This window comes from Phodopus roborovskii, unplaced genomic scaffold (assembly GCF_943737965.1).
Source record: "Phodopus roborovskii unplaced genomic scaffold, PHOROB, whole genome shotgun sequence".
NCBI lineage: Eukaryota > Metazoa > Chordata > Mammalia > Rodentia > Cricetidae > Phodopus > Phodopus roborovskii.
In genome coordinates this window covers 12,551,424-12,571,736 of record NW_026126547.1, presented here as the reverse complement: position 1 = coordinate 12,571,736, position 20,313 = coordinate 12,551,424, and the positions used below count along the sequence as shown (strand labels likewise).

The window sequence follows — 20,313 nt, the reverse complement described above, 5'->3', positions numbered from 1 at the left end:
TCTCTCCTATGAGCAATGTCGACCACCAGACTGTGTGATTTTTGTGAGAAAAAAAAAATCAATAAACCATCCAGGTTTATTAATCTCAGCAGTAGGAGGCGGAGACAGATGAATCTATGTGAGTTCAAGGCCAGCTTTGTCTGCAAAACAAGTTCCAGGTCAGTCAGGGCTACACAGTGAAACCCTTTCCCAAAACAAAACGGCAACCACAAAATCAAAGAACTCATACCTACATTATTCCCCCCCCCCCCCCGACTCTGAGTTTTCCCTATGCTTCAGTGTAGGTGTTACACAGTCTATAGGTTTGGACAATGTACAGGGGCATGTGTCTACTATTAGAGCGTCAGAATAGATTGTCCACCCTAAAAGTCCTCTGTGACTAGACATTATTTTTTAATGGGATGCATGATAAAGACATCAGAGCCGGCTTCTAGAGGAAGGGAGTGTGGTTCCCAGCACCCACATCAGGTGGCTCACAATCACTCTAACTACAGCACCAGGTGACAGAGTCCCCCTCTTGGCAGCCACTGGCACCCAAATACATGCAGAGTATATGTGTGTGCAGGCACACACACACAAACATATACACAAAAATTAACCAAGCAATAAAAAAGCAGGGAATTTACACAGAACACGTGTGTGTGTGTGTGTGTGTGTGTGTGTGTGTGTGTGTGAACACACATTGGCATGCTTATGGCCAACTCATTTTTGGCCCACGAGATGACTGCCAGAGAAGAGTTCCCCACACAAGCCTAGAGACCCAGGTTTGATCCTTCAGACCCCACATAAAGGTAGTGGGAGAGAACAGACCCCACGTAGAACACTTTGGCACACATACCTGAATGCTTGCCTGCACGCACACATCTTGCACAGATACAAACACAGTAACAATAAATACAAATGGAAAAGTAACATATTGAATGTCAACTTGACAGGCTCTAGTAAGAGACTAACTGTACCTGCTAGTCTTTAGACTAGGTTAGCAAAGCGATGTGCCTATGAAGCATTATCTTGATTTGGTTAATGAGATGGGAAGATCCACCCAAGAAACGAGCGGAACCATTTTCTGGCTGGGGTCCTGGACCGAGTAACAGGATGGTGTCTAGGTGAGGAGTAGCATCAGGGTTCACTGCAGATACAGTGTGACCTGCTGTCTCTCTGCTATAATGACTTCCCTGTCTTGACATCCTATAACAACCATACACTGTGAGCCAGAATGACCTTGTTGTCCTTAGTTTGTCAGGACACTTTAGGAGAGTCCCAGGGGCACAACTAGGAACCCTACGGAAGCTAGGTGCTATACACAAGCAGTCACCATGCCATTCTTTAGATTTTTTCATAAAAAAACCAAACCAAAACAAAAACAACAACAACAAAAAAACCAAACACACACACACACACCTCAAACAGGAAATGAAATCAGAAAAAACCCAGAAAGTATAGGATGAAACTTTGATGATCTGGGAGTGTGGGCTGCACAGTATCTCTGCAAGTATGAGCAAGGGGTCAAGACCAGAATGTAAAAAACTAGGACAATAGAGTTTTCTATAACAACAGCCTCAAAGCAACGGCAAATGCCACACCACAAAGTGTCCTTAAGGGCAACCTCCTCGTACTCATCTAATATGGAAAACAAAGGACAAAGGGAACTTACTGTAAAAACGTCATCATCTCCTAGCTCAGCTTCGTTATGAATGGTGGAAGATGAGGTTGTTGACCCTAAAAAGACAAGAATGTAATCAAATCAACCAAGTTGTGGATAATTGACTTCAGTCACTTGAAACATGTTAGGTGTGGTGGCAGGTTTTTTTTTTCTTCTCTCCTTCCTTTAGTGTGGAGGACTGGACCTAGGACTTAAGTATGCCAGGCAGGTCACATCTACGTAGCCCTGAGTCACATCCCCAGCCCTTAAGAGCATATTATCTTTCTTCCTTTATTTTGGCAGTACTAGGGATTGACCCTAGGCCTCATGTACACCAGAGGCACTCTATCACTGACTATTATCCCCACACTTACAGAAAAAGTATATTTTAGTAAAACTACCTCCCATTCTTTCAGTATATTGAAAGCATAGAATCCCATGGGAATTCAGTATTTTAATTCATTCCCCTTGGCTCTAGCCATGATGCTCCCTAAACTGACTTTGCCTGCTGCTGTTATGTCCTCTTCTGGCCTCCCAGGACACCAGAGGGGACCGTGCACTGGAGGGGACCGTGTGGGAGGTGGAGAGAATCTGCCTGCTCTGAAAGGCTTGCTGCAGGCCCAGGCTCTCAGTGACCTAAAGGTCCCAGCAGAGTAGGGGAACACCAAAGATCTCAGAATTAGACCTACCCAGCCCCAGAGAAGGTAGGACCCCCCCCCCCTCCAATCCTGAATTCAGACACTACCAGAGCCCAGGGACTTGGCTTTGCTTTCCAGGTAAAAATAAAGTTTCTGCTACAAAATCCAGCTAATCCCACCATGAAATGATCTAGAGGTTCAAGTTCAACTTTCTTGTTCACCTTTTTATCCAGTCTGCATATCAATATAGCAGACCCAATTCTCCCACTAAAAGGAGCCAAGAATGTGAGGGTCAACTCAATAGATTTACCTAAAGAGAAACAGTCTTTACAAAAACAAATCGTGTGTGTGTGTGTGTGTGTGAGAGAGAGAGAGAGAGAGAGAGAACAAGATCTCTCTGTGGTAAGAGGACACCTTGTGCAAAATGGTCATTTCCCTCCACCGTGTGGGTTCCAGGAATCAAGCTCAGGTTGTCGGGCTCAGGGCAAGCACCATTACTCACTGACACATCTCCTTAGCTCCAACCTCACTTCGTAAGCAAACGCAGAATATTCTTTGGTGATCATTTCTTCCCATCCTGACTTTGGTGTTACCATGTCTCAGCACCTTAAATACTGATTCGTAACTGAATTGTGGATCAGCAGAGAAGCTGAATGTTTGTGGCCTAAGGCTTTTCCAGGCTGAGGTCATGCACCCCAGGCAGAGACAATCATTGCTATTTGTAGCAGATTGTCCCTGCAAAATCCCTAACAGTTAAAAACAGGCTGAATTACCATTTCATGACATCACCGTCTCACTATCTTCTTTACTTAAAACAATTTTAACGTCTATGTCATGTTTTGCCTGCATGTTTGTGTACTAATTTTGCTTTTGGTGTCCTGGGAGGCCAGAAGAGGATCCCCTGCAACTGGAGTGACAGATGGATGTGAACTAATACGTGTGTGCTGGGAATCAAACCTTGGTCCTCTGGAAGAACAGTGAGTACTCTAACACACTGAGCCATCTGTCCAGTCCCATTTCACTATCTTCTAATCAAGGTCATAAATTCAGTAATGAAATGCTTTCTCTCTCCAAGTATTTCTCCTGTACAAAATAATTCATTACTACTAGTAATGGCTGGAGGCTGTCAATAACTAAAAGTATTTGAAAAGCACTTTCTTCAAACTAATAATAATAACAATACTAAAGCACCTGTTTGTGAGTGAGTGCAGGCATGACTGAGCACAGTGATTGGATGTAAGTTATGGGAGTTACCCCCATGCCCCATTGCACATTCCAGGGACTGGCACCCTCCCAGGGATGGGATTCAAGTTGTCAGGCTTGCACATTATCCTTCCTTCCTTCCTTCCTTCCTTCCTTCCTTCCTTCCTTCCTTCCTTCCTTCCTTCCTCCCTCCCTCCCTTCCTTCCTTTTAGATAGGGTCTCTCTATCTATTTAGATAGTCCTGGCTCCTGGCTATAGCCAGGTACCTGGTATGTAGACTAGACTAGCCTCAAACTCACAAAGATCCTCCTGTCTCTGCCTCCTGAGTGCTGGGATTAAAGGTGAGTGCCATAACATCTAGCACTTTATACATTTAAAAATTTTAAATATTAACTTGAAATTGTATTAGAACCCTATTGTCCTTAACAATATAACAAAAAGAAAAATAGGATTATATTGTTTATATACATTTGCATACAAGAAAAGTACTTTATTTGTACTGTGTAGCGTTCCAGATTGTTAATCTATGTTTCAAATTAAATATGTGGCTTAGTTTCTTTTATTTTTCTTTCCTTTTTTTTTGCTTGTTTTTCAAGACAGGGTTTCTCTTATTAGCCAGCTGTCCTGGAACTCTTTTTGTAGACCAGGCTAGCCTTGAACTCACAAAGATCTGCCTGCCTCTGCCTCCCAAGTGTGCCCAGCTGGCTTAGATTCTTAAAATTAAAAAAAACAATATATATATATATATATATATATACACACACACACACACACACACACATATATATATGCATATATTTATACATAGGTATTTTGCATACATGTAAGTTGGTGTACCCCATGTGTGCAGTGCCTGTGGAGGCCAGAAGAGAACACTGGCTTCCCTGGAACTTGGGTTACTGATGCTCATTAGCCAAATTTTAGTGCTGAGAGTGCTGGAAATCTAACCTGCATCCTGAGCAAGAGCAGCCACAGGTCTTAACGGCTGAGTCATCTCCCAGCTCCAGTTTATGCTCTTCTAATGGACCCATTCAAGCTACACACTAGCTACTTATAGTAAACACTCTCAAGAGCCAGCATCCCTTTCGATGGTCAACGCCAGTGAAATGGGTGAATCCTACCCACATGGAAACCCAGAGCAGTCCCCTTGCTGTTTGCCAGTACATTCTCAGCCATCTAGGCCACTCACTCCAAACCCCTCACCTTTCCCTGTGTTCTCTCTAACTGTTCACCTCAGGTGTTCTCAAAGTTTTGGCATCTCATGATGGTCCCAAACCCTCTTGCAAACAAATCACGGATATAAGACAGCAGACTGGGGGAATGAAAAAGAATCCGGGATATCCGACAGTCCCTCTAAGGGTGCAGTGACAAATTTAGTACCTTCTATAAGGTCTTCAATGGCTTTTCTCACGCCCCTGTCAAAGGCTCGTGCATCTGCAGGGCTTTGGAAAGTAAGACCAAACTTCCTATTGTCAACCTTCCAATGATGAAACGTCGGATTGGCTTTGGTGTAGACCAAGTCCTTTCTGACATAGCATTCCAATACCACCTAAAGGATTGAAAAACAGGCTGGTTACTTGTGGGATATCCATGACAGTGTCTATTTGTAAACCTAACTGAGAACCATCATTGATGGCAGCTAACAGGACAGCAACCCCAGGCCTTCATGTGTGTCCCTCTCTACCTGGAGGAGACAGGTGACTCCCACTGAGCACCCAGCTTTGCTGCTCCCTGCACATGGGCTCTGCTAAGCCCCACTGTCCTACCACACTCTTCCTCTTCCTCCTGTCCCCACAGTGCTGAGGCTTCTGTACTGTTGTCTCCTGCCTGGTCTCAATGGGTGTCTCCCTGTGTCTGTGAACTCAACAAGTTGAGTATGAATTAATCTCTCCCAACTTCCTCATATCTGGTCATGTCAACCCTTGCCTGCTCATTCCTCTGGCTCAAAACTTCTGTGGCTATCTTTGCCTCTGTTTCTCTGTCTCCCTACGCCATTAGTCACCAGGTCCATTTCCTGTGTGTATGCCAGCCCCCGCCCCTTCAGTTGCTGCAGTTCTAATCTGGGGGTGTTATTACTAACTGCATGTTGGAATTATTAGCATACACTCCGTGTTCCTAATGACTGAGTCTAAGGAATGGCTTTTGTTCTTTAGATCAAACCTAGTCCTGTTTACCCGATGAAAACACCACCAATGTTAACAGCGAGAACAAGCACGTGGTCTGAAAACACTGAGAAACTGCACAGCGTCACATTGACTCCTCAGGACATTTCAAATTCTACTTACTACTTTCACAATTAACTTTGCACCTGATTCAATATTCTCTAATAGGTTTTTATGTATTCATCTTGTTCCCCTACTTGGATGGCAAGATATATTATAGCATAACTCCCCTTCTAATACAGCATTCTTGATGATGGGACCAACATTTATTTCATGTCATAGAAACTTTATAATCAACTTCATGTTCTCATTAATAAAAATCCCAAACTGTTTAATAACTTTATTACAAACACCAAAGTGACTGTGCTAGGTTTTCTTAGCCTTGACCTTGTAAAGCAAAGCGCTGCCATTAACACAATGTGAGCTTGTTAATCTAGGGTAAATGAAGGGCACGAAGAAGGGTTTACCTAAACTAGGGTAAATCTAAATTAAAGAATGGAGCAAATTTCAAGAATATGTCAAAGCAATAAGAAATGAAATACTGCTTATAACTTCCTCTAAATCAATAACAATAGTCAAATTGGCTTATTAACAGCAGTACTGAGTGTTAATTTTATAGCATTGTATTGAAGAGGACAGCCCCCTAAAATTCTATTTATGATCAAATTGCTTGTCATGGTCATTTTCCCCTAAGAATAGCACAATGACTAAATGCCAGCCCAGCTTCATTCCAAACTGGGTTAGTTCAAATAATCAAGGATTCAACTAACAAATGTCATCTACTTTAGAAACCAAAGGCTTCAATTCAAAGTTTCAAGTTACTATTTTTTTTTTCCTTTGCCAAAACAAAGAGACTCAATTTTCCCATATTTTTAGAATGGGAAAAAAATCGGCCTTTGGCTATCATTGTCTAACTGTGTCTTTTTTGGTAGCTTTGAACTCTTCATGTATTTAAAGATGAGCTTCCAAATCCTCCTGCATGCTAGGATTATAGGTAGTGTCACCATGCCTAGTTCAAGCCAAGCTGGGGATGAAATTGCCACAGTGTGCATGACAACTGAGGCCCTGCCCCAGCCAAGAGTTAGGTAATTTACACGAATACCAGAAGGGCTCCAGCCTTCTCCCGCTCCTTACCGGTGTCCCTCAGACTTACTTCCCACTGTCATGGCGGGCATGGCCCTGGCCCCTTGTTCCTTCTGTACAAATGTCCAAAAGTGTGTGTTTCATTAGGGATGTTACTATGAACTACTTCTGCATCTTGTCTTTTGTTTTCCTTTGAGTTATGTCTTGGGGTGGGAGGGCTAAAGAGACAGCTCAGCTGTTAAGAATAATTCTTGCTCTTGCAGTGGACCCAGATTTGGTTCCCAGCACCCACATGGTGGCATCACAACCATCTGTAACTACAGTTATAGGGGATCAAATCCCTGTTCTGACCTCCATGGGCACTAGGCACACATGCAATTCACATAAAAACATGAAAACATTCATACATGAAAAAAATCAAAAAAAAAAAAAAATCATGCCTAGCAGGGTCTTTAGTCCTAGTACTTGGGAGGCAGAGGCAGGTGGATCTCTGTGAGTTCGAAGCCAGCCTGGTCTACAGAATGAGTTCCAGGATGGCCAGGACTACTCAGAGAAAGCCTGTCTCAAAAAAAAATTTTTTTTCCTCTTAGGGAGTGTGTATGTATCTATGCAGCTTAGAGGAAGAGCATGTATTTAACATGTCTAAGGCCCTGGATTTGATTTCTAGTGCGTGTGCACCACACACACACACACACACACACACACACACACACACACACACACACACACACGAAGAGGGAGAGAGAGAGAGACAGAGAGAGAGAAAGAGAGAGAGAGAAAAACAGACACTCAACATTCTAGAGAGAGGAGTTCATAACAGTTCTGCTCAGTGGCTGTGAGACGATTCCCCTGCACAGATATGGATTCATTAACCAGGGTCCATACAAATGGCCCCTTTCACAAACAACACTACCACTATACTGTTACACATAAAGCTTCCTGAGTTTGATCTGTGGGCTTCCAAGAGCCTCCTTAATGTAGTCCTAAGCGAGAGAGCATCACACTAGCATTCTTTGCCATCTTCATGCTGTGCGGGCATTCTGCAGGAAAGGGAGGACAGTTACACTGCCCTACAGCAGCATCAAAGAGGCAGTATGGCAGCAGTGTGCTTCTTAGAGCCATCACCAAGCACAGTGCCAGTTTTCTTTACCCAGGAATGCCCTAAACCCTCTATTTCGTGGCTTAATTAGAAGTACACACAATTGGGTTCTCACTGGCTTTTCTATATTCAGCCTCCGGTAGCAGGCTACTCTGGTAGCAACAGCAATGAAGACAGCCTGGCTTGTACATATGTACAATCAGAATAGGGTGGGATTCCTAAACCCTCCCTCTTGTGACCAGAGAAGCAGAAACCCTGCCCCCATATTGGCTGGTACCACAGTCTCAACTGTGAGCTGGGCTCCTTTACAGGCTGATTGACTTTTTTCCTTTCTCCTCACTTTTGGACAGCGTCTCTTATGTAGCCCAGGATGCCCTTGGGCTGACCTCAAACTCCTGATCTCCCTGCCTCCAAGTCTCAAGTGCTGGGACTACAGGCATGTGCCAGCAGGTGCAGGTCTCACTCCCTGTGAACCATCATTTTAATTAAAAGATCAACCAATAGACCATGCATAGTTAATTGGGTATTTGGCAGAGGTTTTCTTAAAAATGAGCAAACTGAGCCTGCTGCCTCAAATAACTGGAGTCTCCCCACCCCCAAAACAACCTTCAAGTTAAAAAAAAAATCAGAGTTTTGGACAGTTTACTAATAATTAAATACTTTTCTTTTGTTCAATTGTTATTTTACTTTGTATGTATGGGTCTTTTGTCTGCATGTATGTCTGTGTACCATGACTGTCTGGTGTCTGTGGAGGCCAGAAGAGAAGGTCAGAGCCTGTGGGACTGCAGTTTTGGATGATGAACTGCCATGTTTGGGAATGGAACTCAGGTCCTCTCTGTTGAGCCATCCATCTTCTGACTTTCATTTTTTTAAAAAAGATTTTATTTATTTTTATGTGCACTGGTGTTTTGTTCATGTGTATGTTGGTATGAAGGTGCCAGATTCACTGGAAATGGAGTTACAGACACCACCATGTGGGAATTGAACCTGGGTCCTTTGGGAGAGCAGCCAGTGCTGTTAACTGCTGAGTCATCTCTCCAGCCCTGTCCTCTGACTTTCAAATATGCATTGTGTGTGTACAAGAGTCATTAAATAATTAATGAGCAAGAGGTGGGGGAGGAGGATACATACGTATTGGGGGTGTGGTAGCACACGACTGTAATCTAGCTTTAGGGAAGCTGATACATAAGGACTGCAAATTTAAGGCCAGTAAGGGCTAAGTAACCAGAAGAAAGGGCTGGGGCTATAACTCAATCCTGGTGCCTTCCTATCCACAAAGAATGAATATAAAGCTAAAAGAAATATTTTTTTTATACTGTAGGATGAAATGTGTCACCATCTGGAATACTGGCCTAAGCTCAGCAAAACCCACGTTCTCTTCTCCAGGCAACCACATCAGGGTGCCCCAGAACCAGGCCTGAGTAAGACATTCACTCATAGTGAAAGACTAAGCAGCAGTTTTCATGGAAGGGAGCATGAAAAGAAGGTGTGGCTGGGATGTAGTTTAGTCTGTAGGCTATCATCCACAAGCCCCAGGTCCTCAGCATCAGATAAACTGGGCATGGCGGCACATGCCTGTACTCTTAGGAGATGGAGGCAAGAGGATCAGAAGTTCAAGTTCATTTTCCCCTAAAGGTTTGGGCCTGAATCCCTGTCTTAAAGTCCAAGCCCTCCAGGCAGTGGGGACACATACCTTTAATCCCAGCACTTGGGAGGCAGAGCCAGGTGGATCTCTAGAACAGCCAAGGCTACATACAGAGAGAAGCCCTGTCTGTAAAAGCGCAAAAAAAAAAAAAAAAAAAAAAAAAAATATATATATATATATATATAATATATATATATATATATACATACATACATACATACAATCTAGGAAGAATATCTACAATTACAAGAAAAGGGAGGGGGCAGGTGTGGTGGCATGGACCTATGATCCCAACAGACTTTCTTCTTAACCCCAGTATTTGGATGGTGGATGGATGATCAAACATGGGTTTGAGATTAGCCTGGACTATACTGTGAGTTTCAGGCCAGCTAGGGCTGAAAGTTTTAATTTATACATAATTTTTCAGAACAACTTGATTTTCCCTATTGCCAAAAATTCTCTGACAATATATGAATAGGTATATGCAGAAGCAAAGTCAGTTAAACTCACAGACTCCAATACAGAGCAAGGGAGTGAGGATGCACATGCACACACACACACACACGCACGCACGCACGCGCACACACGTGTTGACTTCTACAACCTTGGAACAATTTCCCACACACTCCTATTAAAAAGAGCACTTCATGCCCGGCTGAAATATGGGAAACTAGGCCTCCATCCCCAATTCAGCCACCTCACAATTCCCTCACCTTTTAAGGGGGTTCCTTCAACAACCTGCCCCTTTTCAGAGCTCCTCCTGAGGTTCATGGGCTCTAACGGGCAGGGGCATTGCCTTATGGAGCAGGGAGGTCAAACAGATGCCAGGAATCCAGAATTTATGGGAGTGAACCAAGCAAAGTGGGGGTTAGAAAAATAAAGCCGGAGCAGGGATACGGGTGTGGGATTTAAATGTCACCAGGTACGGAAGTGTAGAGTCACAGCAAAGGGAGCAGGGAGAGGGGCGGAGAGACGGACAAACTGAGGGTGGCCCATAAATCCATGGGAAGTGGACATAGAAAACGTGGCCCATGACGGACTCGGGAAACAATGCGCTACATTATAATGTGGAGACAGTTTCTTCCCCTTTGGGTGTGACATCAATATAACAGAGGTTGTTATTCATGTCAGGTCCTTGGACAAAAAGGAAAACATTTGTAGTTACTATGTATAAGTCACTGGGGAAACACAAATTCATAATGCAGTTTGAAAGGAAGAGGGGCTGGGGGAGACAGTCTCGTCTGGCTATTTTAAAACTGGGTGTGGTGGCACATGCCTGTAATCCCAGCTTTTGGGAATGGACAGGAGGATTAGGAGTTCAAGGTCATCCTTGGCTACAAAGCCAGTTTGGGCTACAGAAGAGCCTATCTCAAAAAGGCAGAAATGGAGACTATCCAGCTTGACAATCAACAACAAATCAGAGAAAAACCAGGAGAGATAGTCCTAAGTATACAGAGCCCTTCACGAGAAGACAGACTAGAAATTCTGTAGAATAAAAACACCAATGAAAATGGAAAAGGCAAGAAACAAATTATTAAAATCTATTATCAGTAATAAGGCAAAGCAAAGTCAAATACCTCCTAACACCAGGAGAGGACACATACGAAGAGTAAAGTTCCAGTATGCAAAGGACACTGACAGATATTTCAGTCATGATTAAGAAGAATAAAAACACACTTGTTTTTTGGTGTGTGCATGTGTGGGAGGGTATATGCCCTGAAGCACAATTTACAACAACCTCGTTTCTCCTACTATGTGGGTCCCAGGAATTGAACTCAGACCATTAGGGTTGGCTGCCTGTGCCCTCATACACTGGGCCATCTGGCTGGCTGGCTGTAAGTTAAGTTTTTTAACAAGCAGGAAAACATATGAGGTCATTCATAAGTGATCAATGGAGACCACTGTTATTAGATTTAAAACATATGACCTCAAAATGTTAAAGGAAAATCTCACAGTAGCAGTACCCCTGTGAAAATCAGGCTCTTTCTTCTCTCTCTCTCCCTCCTCTCTCATTCCCCCCCCCCCAACAAAAACAGTGTGTGTCTCTGAGTAGCCCTGGTTGTCCTGGAACTCAATTTGTAGACCAGGCTGACTTTGAACTCAGAACTCAGAGATCTGCCTGTCTCTGCCTCTCAAGTGCTGGCATTAAAGGCATGCACCACCACTGCCCAGCTCCAAATTATTTCTTAAAAACCCATGAAATGTGGGAAATGCAGTTAAATGTATCTTCATAGTACAACAGTGATGGGGGGGCACTAAGGAGGGGGTCTAACATCGGAACATCCCATTAGTGTGAACAGTGTGGGAAAGCTCTTAAAGAGAAAACAGGTGACAAGTGAGCGAGATGCAAAGCTCTTTACAAACTGACAAAAAGCGCGTGAAAATGAAAATATGCACAGCTCTGCGTTGTGATTCTGCTTTGCTTTTGGGATCTGTGCAATGCCGTATCAAATATGGTCCCCAAGAACAAGAAATCATTCCCTGAGCATCTCCCAAGTAATGGGCTAACCCAGTGCTTAGTTGGGGGTACATGGTGGGCACACGGTAGCCAAGCCACCTTTTTCTAAGCTCTTATTATTTGGGAGGTGGGGAGTGTTGTGTTTTGAGACAGGGTCTCACTATGCAGACTGGCCTGGAGCTTGCTGTATAAATCAGGCTGGCTTTGAAATTATAGAGGTCTGCCTGCCTGCCTGCCTGCGCCTCCCAAGTGCTAGGATTAAAGGTGTGCACCACCCTACGTGGCCATTTCATTTTCTTTATAGTGTGGTCCCCTGCCTACACGGGGAGAATTTTTAGGAGTGAATTAAGTGTACAGTGGCATTTTGGTTAATTTGTGATATTTATAAACTATTCTGTCTTGTCTATTTGCTAATTTTCTTCAACTGTAAGAAGTGGTTTGGAAAAAAAATAAAAGAGCATATCTTCACACTTCATGCATAAAACTTGCCCAGGCTCTCAAGTGTAGAGCTGTATGCATTTCCTCTGGGAGATCTTACACATTCAGAATCTACAGTGACTGACAATGTGATGGCTTGTATATACAGTGGAATATACAGATCGTAAAACCATGGGAAGTAGATCAGAGGAGTCTGTCTGAAGGATTAGGACTGGGGACACACAGCACTCTGCAGAGAAAGTGCTTGCTCAGCATGTACAAGGCTCTGGGTTCAAGCCTCAGCAAGAGTAGGGAGGAAGGCAATTAGCTTGGACTGGGGGGTGGAGTTCAGTGCTAAAGCACATGCCCACCATGAACAAGGTCCTAGGTTTGAGCTCTGGCACCCCACCCCCACCCCAAAAGAATAAACTGGACTTGGACGGTTTGCCTTCCTCCCTATAATAAGCCGTTGTGTAATGGGCCATCCAAGTTCCCCCATGAGACTGTAAGTTATCCCACCCTTGGGGTAAGGCTCTCTTTCCCATGAATTTGTTTCTAAGCACACACAGTTACTTATGGAAGTGTCAGGCTAATGCTCTCCGTGATTTTCTTTTACTTTACTAATTACTTATGAAATAAAAGCTGGGTGTGTTTGTGTGGTTATGTGCACCTTTTGTGAGTGGAGGCTGGGGGAAGACATCAGGCGTCCTGCTTTACCACCCTTCATTTTATTCCTCTGAGACGAGGTGCCTCAGTGAACCTGGAGCTAGGGCTGGGTCAGGAAGCCACTGTGTGTCCCCCACCCCCACAGTTCTGGGGTGACAGACCTGCATGGCCACAGTGTTTTTATCTGGCTACTGGGATCCAACCTCAGGTTTTCATGCTTGTATAGCAAACACTTGTACACTCTGGGCCATCTTCCCAGCCCCTAGCTCTGGAATCTTTCAGACAAATAATTATTTACAAGCAACCAATGCTAGGTGATGCTTGTTACCTTCTCCCACCCAAATCTCAGATGGAAAACCCTGATTCCAAGTCCTTAGGTGACTTGTAATAGTGAAGGACATTTCTTGCTTTTCATACCCGTTAAAATGGCACAGCTTGATTAATCAAAGATGCAAACAAGATGGTCAAGTACCCTTATTGCATGCACTCTCTACAATGTGTGGCCAAGAGACTGCACTGAAAAGGGAAGGTTATATTAGAAAGACCAAAGGGAAGAGGGCTGTAACAGAAATCAGTCATTGTTACTTTAACTCCCGTGATGTGTGTCTGTCATTACCAGTTTGTCTTTCTGTCGTTCACCATGGATGAGAAAGCCGCTTCGTCCATTGCCTTCAGGGTGCATGACCTTACACACCCCAACGCGACTGATCCCTCCTCCTTCCTGTGGGAACCATCCCCCGCTGGAGTCATCTCTGGTCATAACCACAGCCTTGACACGCACAATATAGCTGTCACTAAAACGACAACAAGAAGGGGCATGTGACAACAGTCTAGTAGCTTCAGGACACGCTTTCCGGGCAAGACACTTCTGATTTGTCTGCAGATATGGCTGACAATAACCTGGATTGGGAGCCCACCTTGACATTTTCGAAAAACAACACGTAATGCAATATAGAAGTCCATCTTAAAAGAGACACCCGCTAATCACCACATGTGAGTCTCTGAAGATACACACGGGGACAGTAATCTCCAGTTTGTGCGTGCTAAGTATTAACTGAATGAATAAGCTAATCTCTAGAATTGGACATCTGACTTGGAAAGTCAAGCCTATTAACTTCAAAGGGATATTACAACTTTAATCTTTTAAACTTAGTTTATAATAAATGACCAAGCTTTAACATTTTATGAAGTTAAGAATCCTATTTAGCAAGCAAAATAATAATCCACTTCTAAATTACATGCACCACTTATATAGGTAGGAAGACTGACACACCTCCACACACAGCCTTTGCTTATAATCTCCTTTTTTTCAGTCTAGATACATGATTTTGCCCTAGGCTCTACTATACTATTACCAAAAATCCTTTTTCCTCCAAAGACCAACTTTTGCTCCTTTTCATTGTTTGTTGGTTTGAGGTGAGATTAATTTCTCACTTGCTATTTTTATGTATGTATATATCCAATTGGAACACACATTACCATCTTCTATATCCCAGGCACCGTGCCACAGTTGAGAGAAGCATCCCACCTCAGCACTCAGGGACAGGTACACACACACACACACACACACACACACACACACACACACACACACACACACACACACACCCTGCCACCTCCTGTATCTCTGTTCACCTCTCACCCAGACTTTCTGGGACCTGCTGCTGTGACCTCACTGCCTGCCCACACCCAGGCAACAATTAGTCCCACACAGTGGAAGGCGCCTGTGGCGGATCTCTCAGGCAAACACGCCCCTGCTCTGGTCCAAGCGAGATGATGTGTGCATCACTAAAACATTCCCTTCCTGCCTTCACTCTGGGTTTCACCCCCTCCCCCCAATTCCATGAAGACTTTGCCAGTCTGGGAAACGGCCCCCTCCCTCTGCACATACCCTAGTGTCACCAGTGCCTGAGGGTTTTTATGATACCCGCGCATCTTGATTCTGGGACTCCTGCCTTCCCACGTCTTTGCACCTGACCAAGGCTATCCATGCCCAGGGCACCAAGTCAATCCCGGAGCTTTCCACCAATACAGGCACTTCCGCCAAACCTCATTTATTTTCTCCTTTGGGATAGTCTCATGAAGCCTAGGTTGGCCTCAAACTTACTGCACAGATGAGGCCGATTCTCCTGTTTGCACGTCTTCATTCACATACAGGTGTGAGGCATCACCATCATATAAAGCCATCACTTCCGGCTTTCACAGTTCCCTCCTGCAGGCTGTGGCGCTTCATTCTCCACTAGGGCCAGGGGTCCACTGCCGACTACCTCTTCCCACCCTACTCTCTGCTTCCCTCTCTACTGCACTGCTCGGATTGCTACATTCAGTCAAAAGCAAACTCTCTGCACTTTGTTCACAGAGCTTATTCTAAGCCACAGCCACTGACCATATGTGAGGCGTTCTGTTGCCCTGTGCCCAAGATGCCTTCAGATAGCCTCCTGCCTCCTGGCTCTGGGGTGACCGATGTGCTTGCTGCGCTGGGAAAACCAACAGTCAGCTGAGACCTGCCCCATGCCCATCATGATTTCACAGCCTCTCCCGTCACACTGGCTGAACCACTTCTCATTCTCCACCTCAACACTGCTCTGTGCCAACAATACCCATCTTCACGCTTCTACCTACCTACCAAGATCCAGACCAATGACAACAGTGGATGATGACACGTCTCTGCAACTCATGTCAGATGGATCTCTTCCTTCCAACCCTTCTGGGGTTCTCTCTCCTTACTGCCCCTTTTATTACCTCATTGTTTCTATGAACCTATTGGTCATCCCTTGCCCTGAGGTTACTGTAGTGGTACCCTGACTGCCATCCTATGTCCATGCTTGTCCACCTTCCCCGAAAACAGAAAGGCCAGTCAGATGGCATCATGTGTACTAACAGCTCAAACCCTGCCTTATTCTACCACTGACCTCCGGAATGCCACTCCCATCCCCATGGCCTCCTTGTTGGCCCTCCACAATTGCAGTTCCATTTCTTCTTATCTCATTTCTTACCTTTCTCTCCACATATCAACCATGTATATTCTATTTCAGTTGTGTCTCTGCACAACGTATTCCATCAGAAAAGTATCTTCACACTGCTGGCTCTGCAACCCATCTGCCCACCAGGATAAAACTCACTAAGGCTGGGGACTTGGCCATGTTTGTTCACCACTGCATCCCTAGGACCTACAATGGCACCTAGCTCATCAATAGGTTGTAAGATCAATGGGCCGAAAATGTAATATGAATAGGTTTTTTTTTTAATTGAAGCTGACTAAGTCCCTGTATCAATACTCATTTGCTTAACCACAAGCTTGACGAAGATATGATAACAGATGTTTGTAGGGAGTAGCATTAGGGATTGAATGCAAAGCTCTGTGTACAACAGGCAACTGCTTAGCAAATGGGCCATTTCCCATGCCTTTTCTCATTTAATTACATTCGTGTGTGTGTGTGTGTGTGTGTGTGTGTGTGCGCGCGCACGCGCCTGTGTGAAGGTCCAAGGACAATTTGTGGAAGTTGGTTCCCTCCTTCCACCAGATGGGATCAAACTCAAGGTTGTATCAAGAACCATTCTTACCTCTTAGTGATCTGGGTGACCCATCTAGCCTTTGTGTCATTTTTATTTTAAGACAAGAGTCTCACTAGTTTGGCTGGACTGGCCTTGAACCTGTGATTCTCCATCCTAAAAGCAAGGCAATGAGCTATCACATCACACTGTAAACAGAAACACAAGCTTTCCGAGGTGATATGAGAGCTAGGATCTTCTCAAGGGGCTGGGACTACAGCCATGAATTACCAGTTCTGGCAACCGAGACTTCCTTTTCCTTAACAGGAAAGCAGAAGGAAGTGTCAGAGGTCACACATGAAGATGCACACGCACACGGCACAGGTCACACCTCAGGGTTTAATGAGCCTGTTCCAGAGATTGAGAACACCGGCGCGGGCTGGAGAGGTGGCTCAGTAGTCAGAGGCTCTTGTCACTAAGCCCGACAAACTGAATACCATAGCCCAGATCCACGTGATGAAGGTGAGAGCCAATTCCCTCAAGTATCCTGATCTCCACACAGGTGCCACTACATGCTCCCCAAATAAATATAATAGTAACAACCATCATCACTACCACCACCATCATCATCTTCATCCCCCTACTGGATACAATTCCAGAAACAATAGGAATTTCAGAGTTGTAATTTCCTGGTACACATATTCAACTATTCTTCAAGGGCAAGATGAGCTCAATGCCACAGGAAACAGCTCCAGTGGGGGCTGAGGCTCTGTGCATCCTGAATAAAGCATAATTTTTACTTTCTAATGTTTCAATTGTGTCTCCCTCAACTGAGGGGATTAAGCAAACAAGAAAAGGAGAGATCTACAGTATATTAGTGCCATTAACTCCACAAAAGCATACACTATTTTAAATATAGAGATTAAAAAACAAAACAAAAACAAACAAAAAACCCAGCCCTCAGCTCCCAGGCTACAAGGGATGTTGTCTATGGTCCCTAAGTCCTCTACCCTACCAACTTAATTACTCCTAACACGAGCCTTCCCAATGCACAGACCTTCTTCTCCACGGGGGGAGGGAAGGGGCTTAGAACCTGACCAGGGCATGTGGGGTCGTCCCGGTATCCAGCTGTATGGCCACAACCGTTCCCTACCTGTGGCCCACTGAATTTCCTCAGGTACTTCGCCCTGCCTAGTACAGAGGAAAACTCCCAGCTCTCTCTCTTTCCCTGCTTTGTAAAACTAACTAGACACCTGCACGTGTGGGGTTTATTTAGGAGTGCACAACAGGAAGCCAGGAGGATGGGCTCTTTTAAAGTTTTCACACGTACAAAAAAATGCTACCTGTACATGGTATGCCTTAGAAATATTTTCAAATCATGCTACCACTATCAATAACTGCAGCATGTGCAGGAAAAGACTTCTACACTTTGGATGTGGCCCCAACATCAACGGAATGAAGGGCCAGGTCAGAATGTGAGCTAAAGTGTCTAAGCAGCCAGTGCCATTACCAATGACATTGTGCCAAACTAGCAGGCCTGGGGACCTTTCCATTTAAACATGGTTTCTTAGGAAAAACCCCTTACTATCCCAAAATGCCGACTAGTATTCCTACAATCACTCAAAGTGAAAAGGAGGCAGGTAACAACCATGACAGGAGTGGAATGCAAAGAGATTAATTTCAAAATGGCCATGATGGTTTTATTCAGATTTGTGGCAAGCTGCATTACAGAAGTAAACAAGGGAACTGTAGGAGTATGTTCCTTGTCCTGTGGAGGATGTTGTCAGGCTGGTCAGCACTGGTGGACCTCCTCAGTTGCTGAGGGCATTACTTTGAGTTTCATTTTCTTTACAAAAGGAATCAGCATCCACCCTGCTGGTTAAAGATGGTGATGAAGGCCATATGTCAGCCACGGTGGCTTGGGAAGTTGCAGCTCACTGCTTTTGCTGGAGACTCAAAGATGGGTCTCTAAACCACAGCACTCCTGCCCACTGAGGAGTAAGTTTGCATAGTGTGGGCCTTGCCAGCTGTCAGGCACCTGAGGGGACAGCATCTGAGACCACCAGTCTCAGCAGCAGACAGGGTCATAGAAACCAGGACGGAGAGCAGTGCAGGCACACCTGCAGAGGGAAGAGCTCCCGCCTGCCATCTGTGACCCTCTGCCCGCCCACTCTTCCCTCAGGGACAGAGCCAATTTCATACCCCCGTAAATCCTTCCCAGTGCAACCCATGGCCAGCCCTTATCTGATCACACAGCTTCTTTATCTCTCCATCACGAGAAACACTAGGTTCACTTCCTTCCAGTCCCTTCCCCCCTTCCCCCACCCCTCCAGACCTAGAGAGGGATTAGCCAGGTCCCAGACTCTCCAGCCCACTTCCCAGACGCCAGCTGAGCCCAAACATCAGCTTCTGGAACCAGGCAACACTCGCTTTATTTTAATCACACCCCTACGCCCCAGGAGCCCTCTTAGTGCCTACAGATTTATAAAGGCGCTTAGATTTCACCAAGTTGCCCATATATGTGTATGCCTAGTGAGTTCTGTAAACTTAATCAGCAAAGGCAAAAGCAAACATGTTGAGAAGCCGCTGGTCATCATCCATTGATGTTGCTTTGAAAAGTGTTTGCCTTAAGTGTTGATTACTTAAGAGTTCATAAAAGATGATTGTTCCTTTTTTTAAAAATCCTGTATTCTGAACTTGATGGGTAAGAAAAGTTATCCATGTGGTTTTACACATGGCAGTTATGTGGTTTTCTGCTCTGCACAAGTCATCCATGGCAGAGAGCACTGGTTCTGCATGCCTACTTAAATACATAGGAGACAGGGTCTCTAGATTAATAACTTAAGCAGATACCTATGTACAGTTAGCTGTTAGCCTATTATGGAAAACAGTGTTAAACCTCCTGATGGTTTGGTTGGAAGGATGCCATTTCTGGCAGGGTTAGTAAGTCTGGGAGGGCAGTAGCTCTCCTTTCAGACACCCACAGGCAGGCTCTGTGAAGGAGTCACGTCCCTTTCTGAATACTGACTGCTGCTTCAGAAGGGAAACGGTGTCACTAGTGTTGGTTAGGGAAGCTGAAAAGTGAGCTAAAAACACGTCAGAAAAAGGCTTGCTCATCAGCAAAGCTGACTACGAAATGGAATTCAAGAGTCATCTATGAAATAACCCTTCCCTAGTATCAGGGAGTAAAAGGACTCTTGAACAGGTCCAGCCCTTTAGCTGGTACTCAGTGCCAAGGGACAGGCCTTTCTGAGAAAAAGCAGGCTCCTTGTTCACTCCACTATGATCCTATACCTCTAAACCACTCCTGTTAACCACGCCCACACAGAACTTCTGATCCACCATGACTCCAGGGGTTCTAACACAGCTCTGAAACTTTCACCTTCAGTATTCTCCTGGGCATTTCAAATTGTGCAAAGTACATTTTTAGAGATGGAACCCCCAATTAGGCAGTGGTGTCGTACATCTTTAATCCCAGCACTCGGGAAGAAGAGGTAGATCCTGGTCTACAGATCAAGTTCCAGGGCAGGCTCCAAAGCTAGAGAGAAACCCTTATTTGAAAAACCAAAAACCAAAAGAAAGGAAGAAAGAGAGAGAGAGAGAGAGAGAAAGAAAAGGAACCCTCTAATGCAAAATGGTACCCTAAAAATATGTGCACCAAGAGTTCCTTTTCCCAGACAATTAGGTCAAGAGGTCTTGCTTACATTGTAGGAACCCCAGCCCCCTTGGGTGCATGCAGAGTATCATTCTTTGTTCCAAACTGGATCAAGAATCTATGAATCTAAACCATAGAGAACATTCAATGAAA

General features: G+C 44.7%; 1 protein-coding gene across 1 annotated transcript in view; it reads right to left on the bottom strand.

Annotated features, from left to right (window-relative positions):
* Positions 1 to 20,313, bottom strand: part of Spred2 (sprouty related EVH1 domain containing 2) — a 94,680-nt gene that overhangs the window by 11,686 nt on the left and 62,681 nt on the right. The window contains exons 2-4 of the mRNA XM_051200478.1: positions 13,630 to 13,807; positions 4,864 to 5,032; positions 1,655 to 1,719 (exon numbers count right to left, since the gene is read on the bottom strand). Of these exons, the coding sequence (XP_051056435.1) occupies positions 1,655 to 1,719; positions 4,864 to 5,032; positions 13,630 to 13,807 (412 nt within the window). The remainder of the gene's footprint in view (positions 1 to 1,654; positions 1,720 to 4,863; positions 5,033 to 13,629; positions 13,808 to 20,313) is intronic.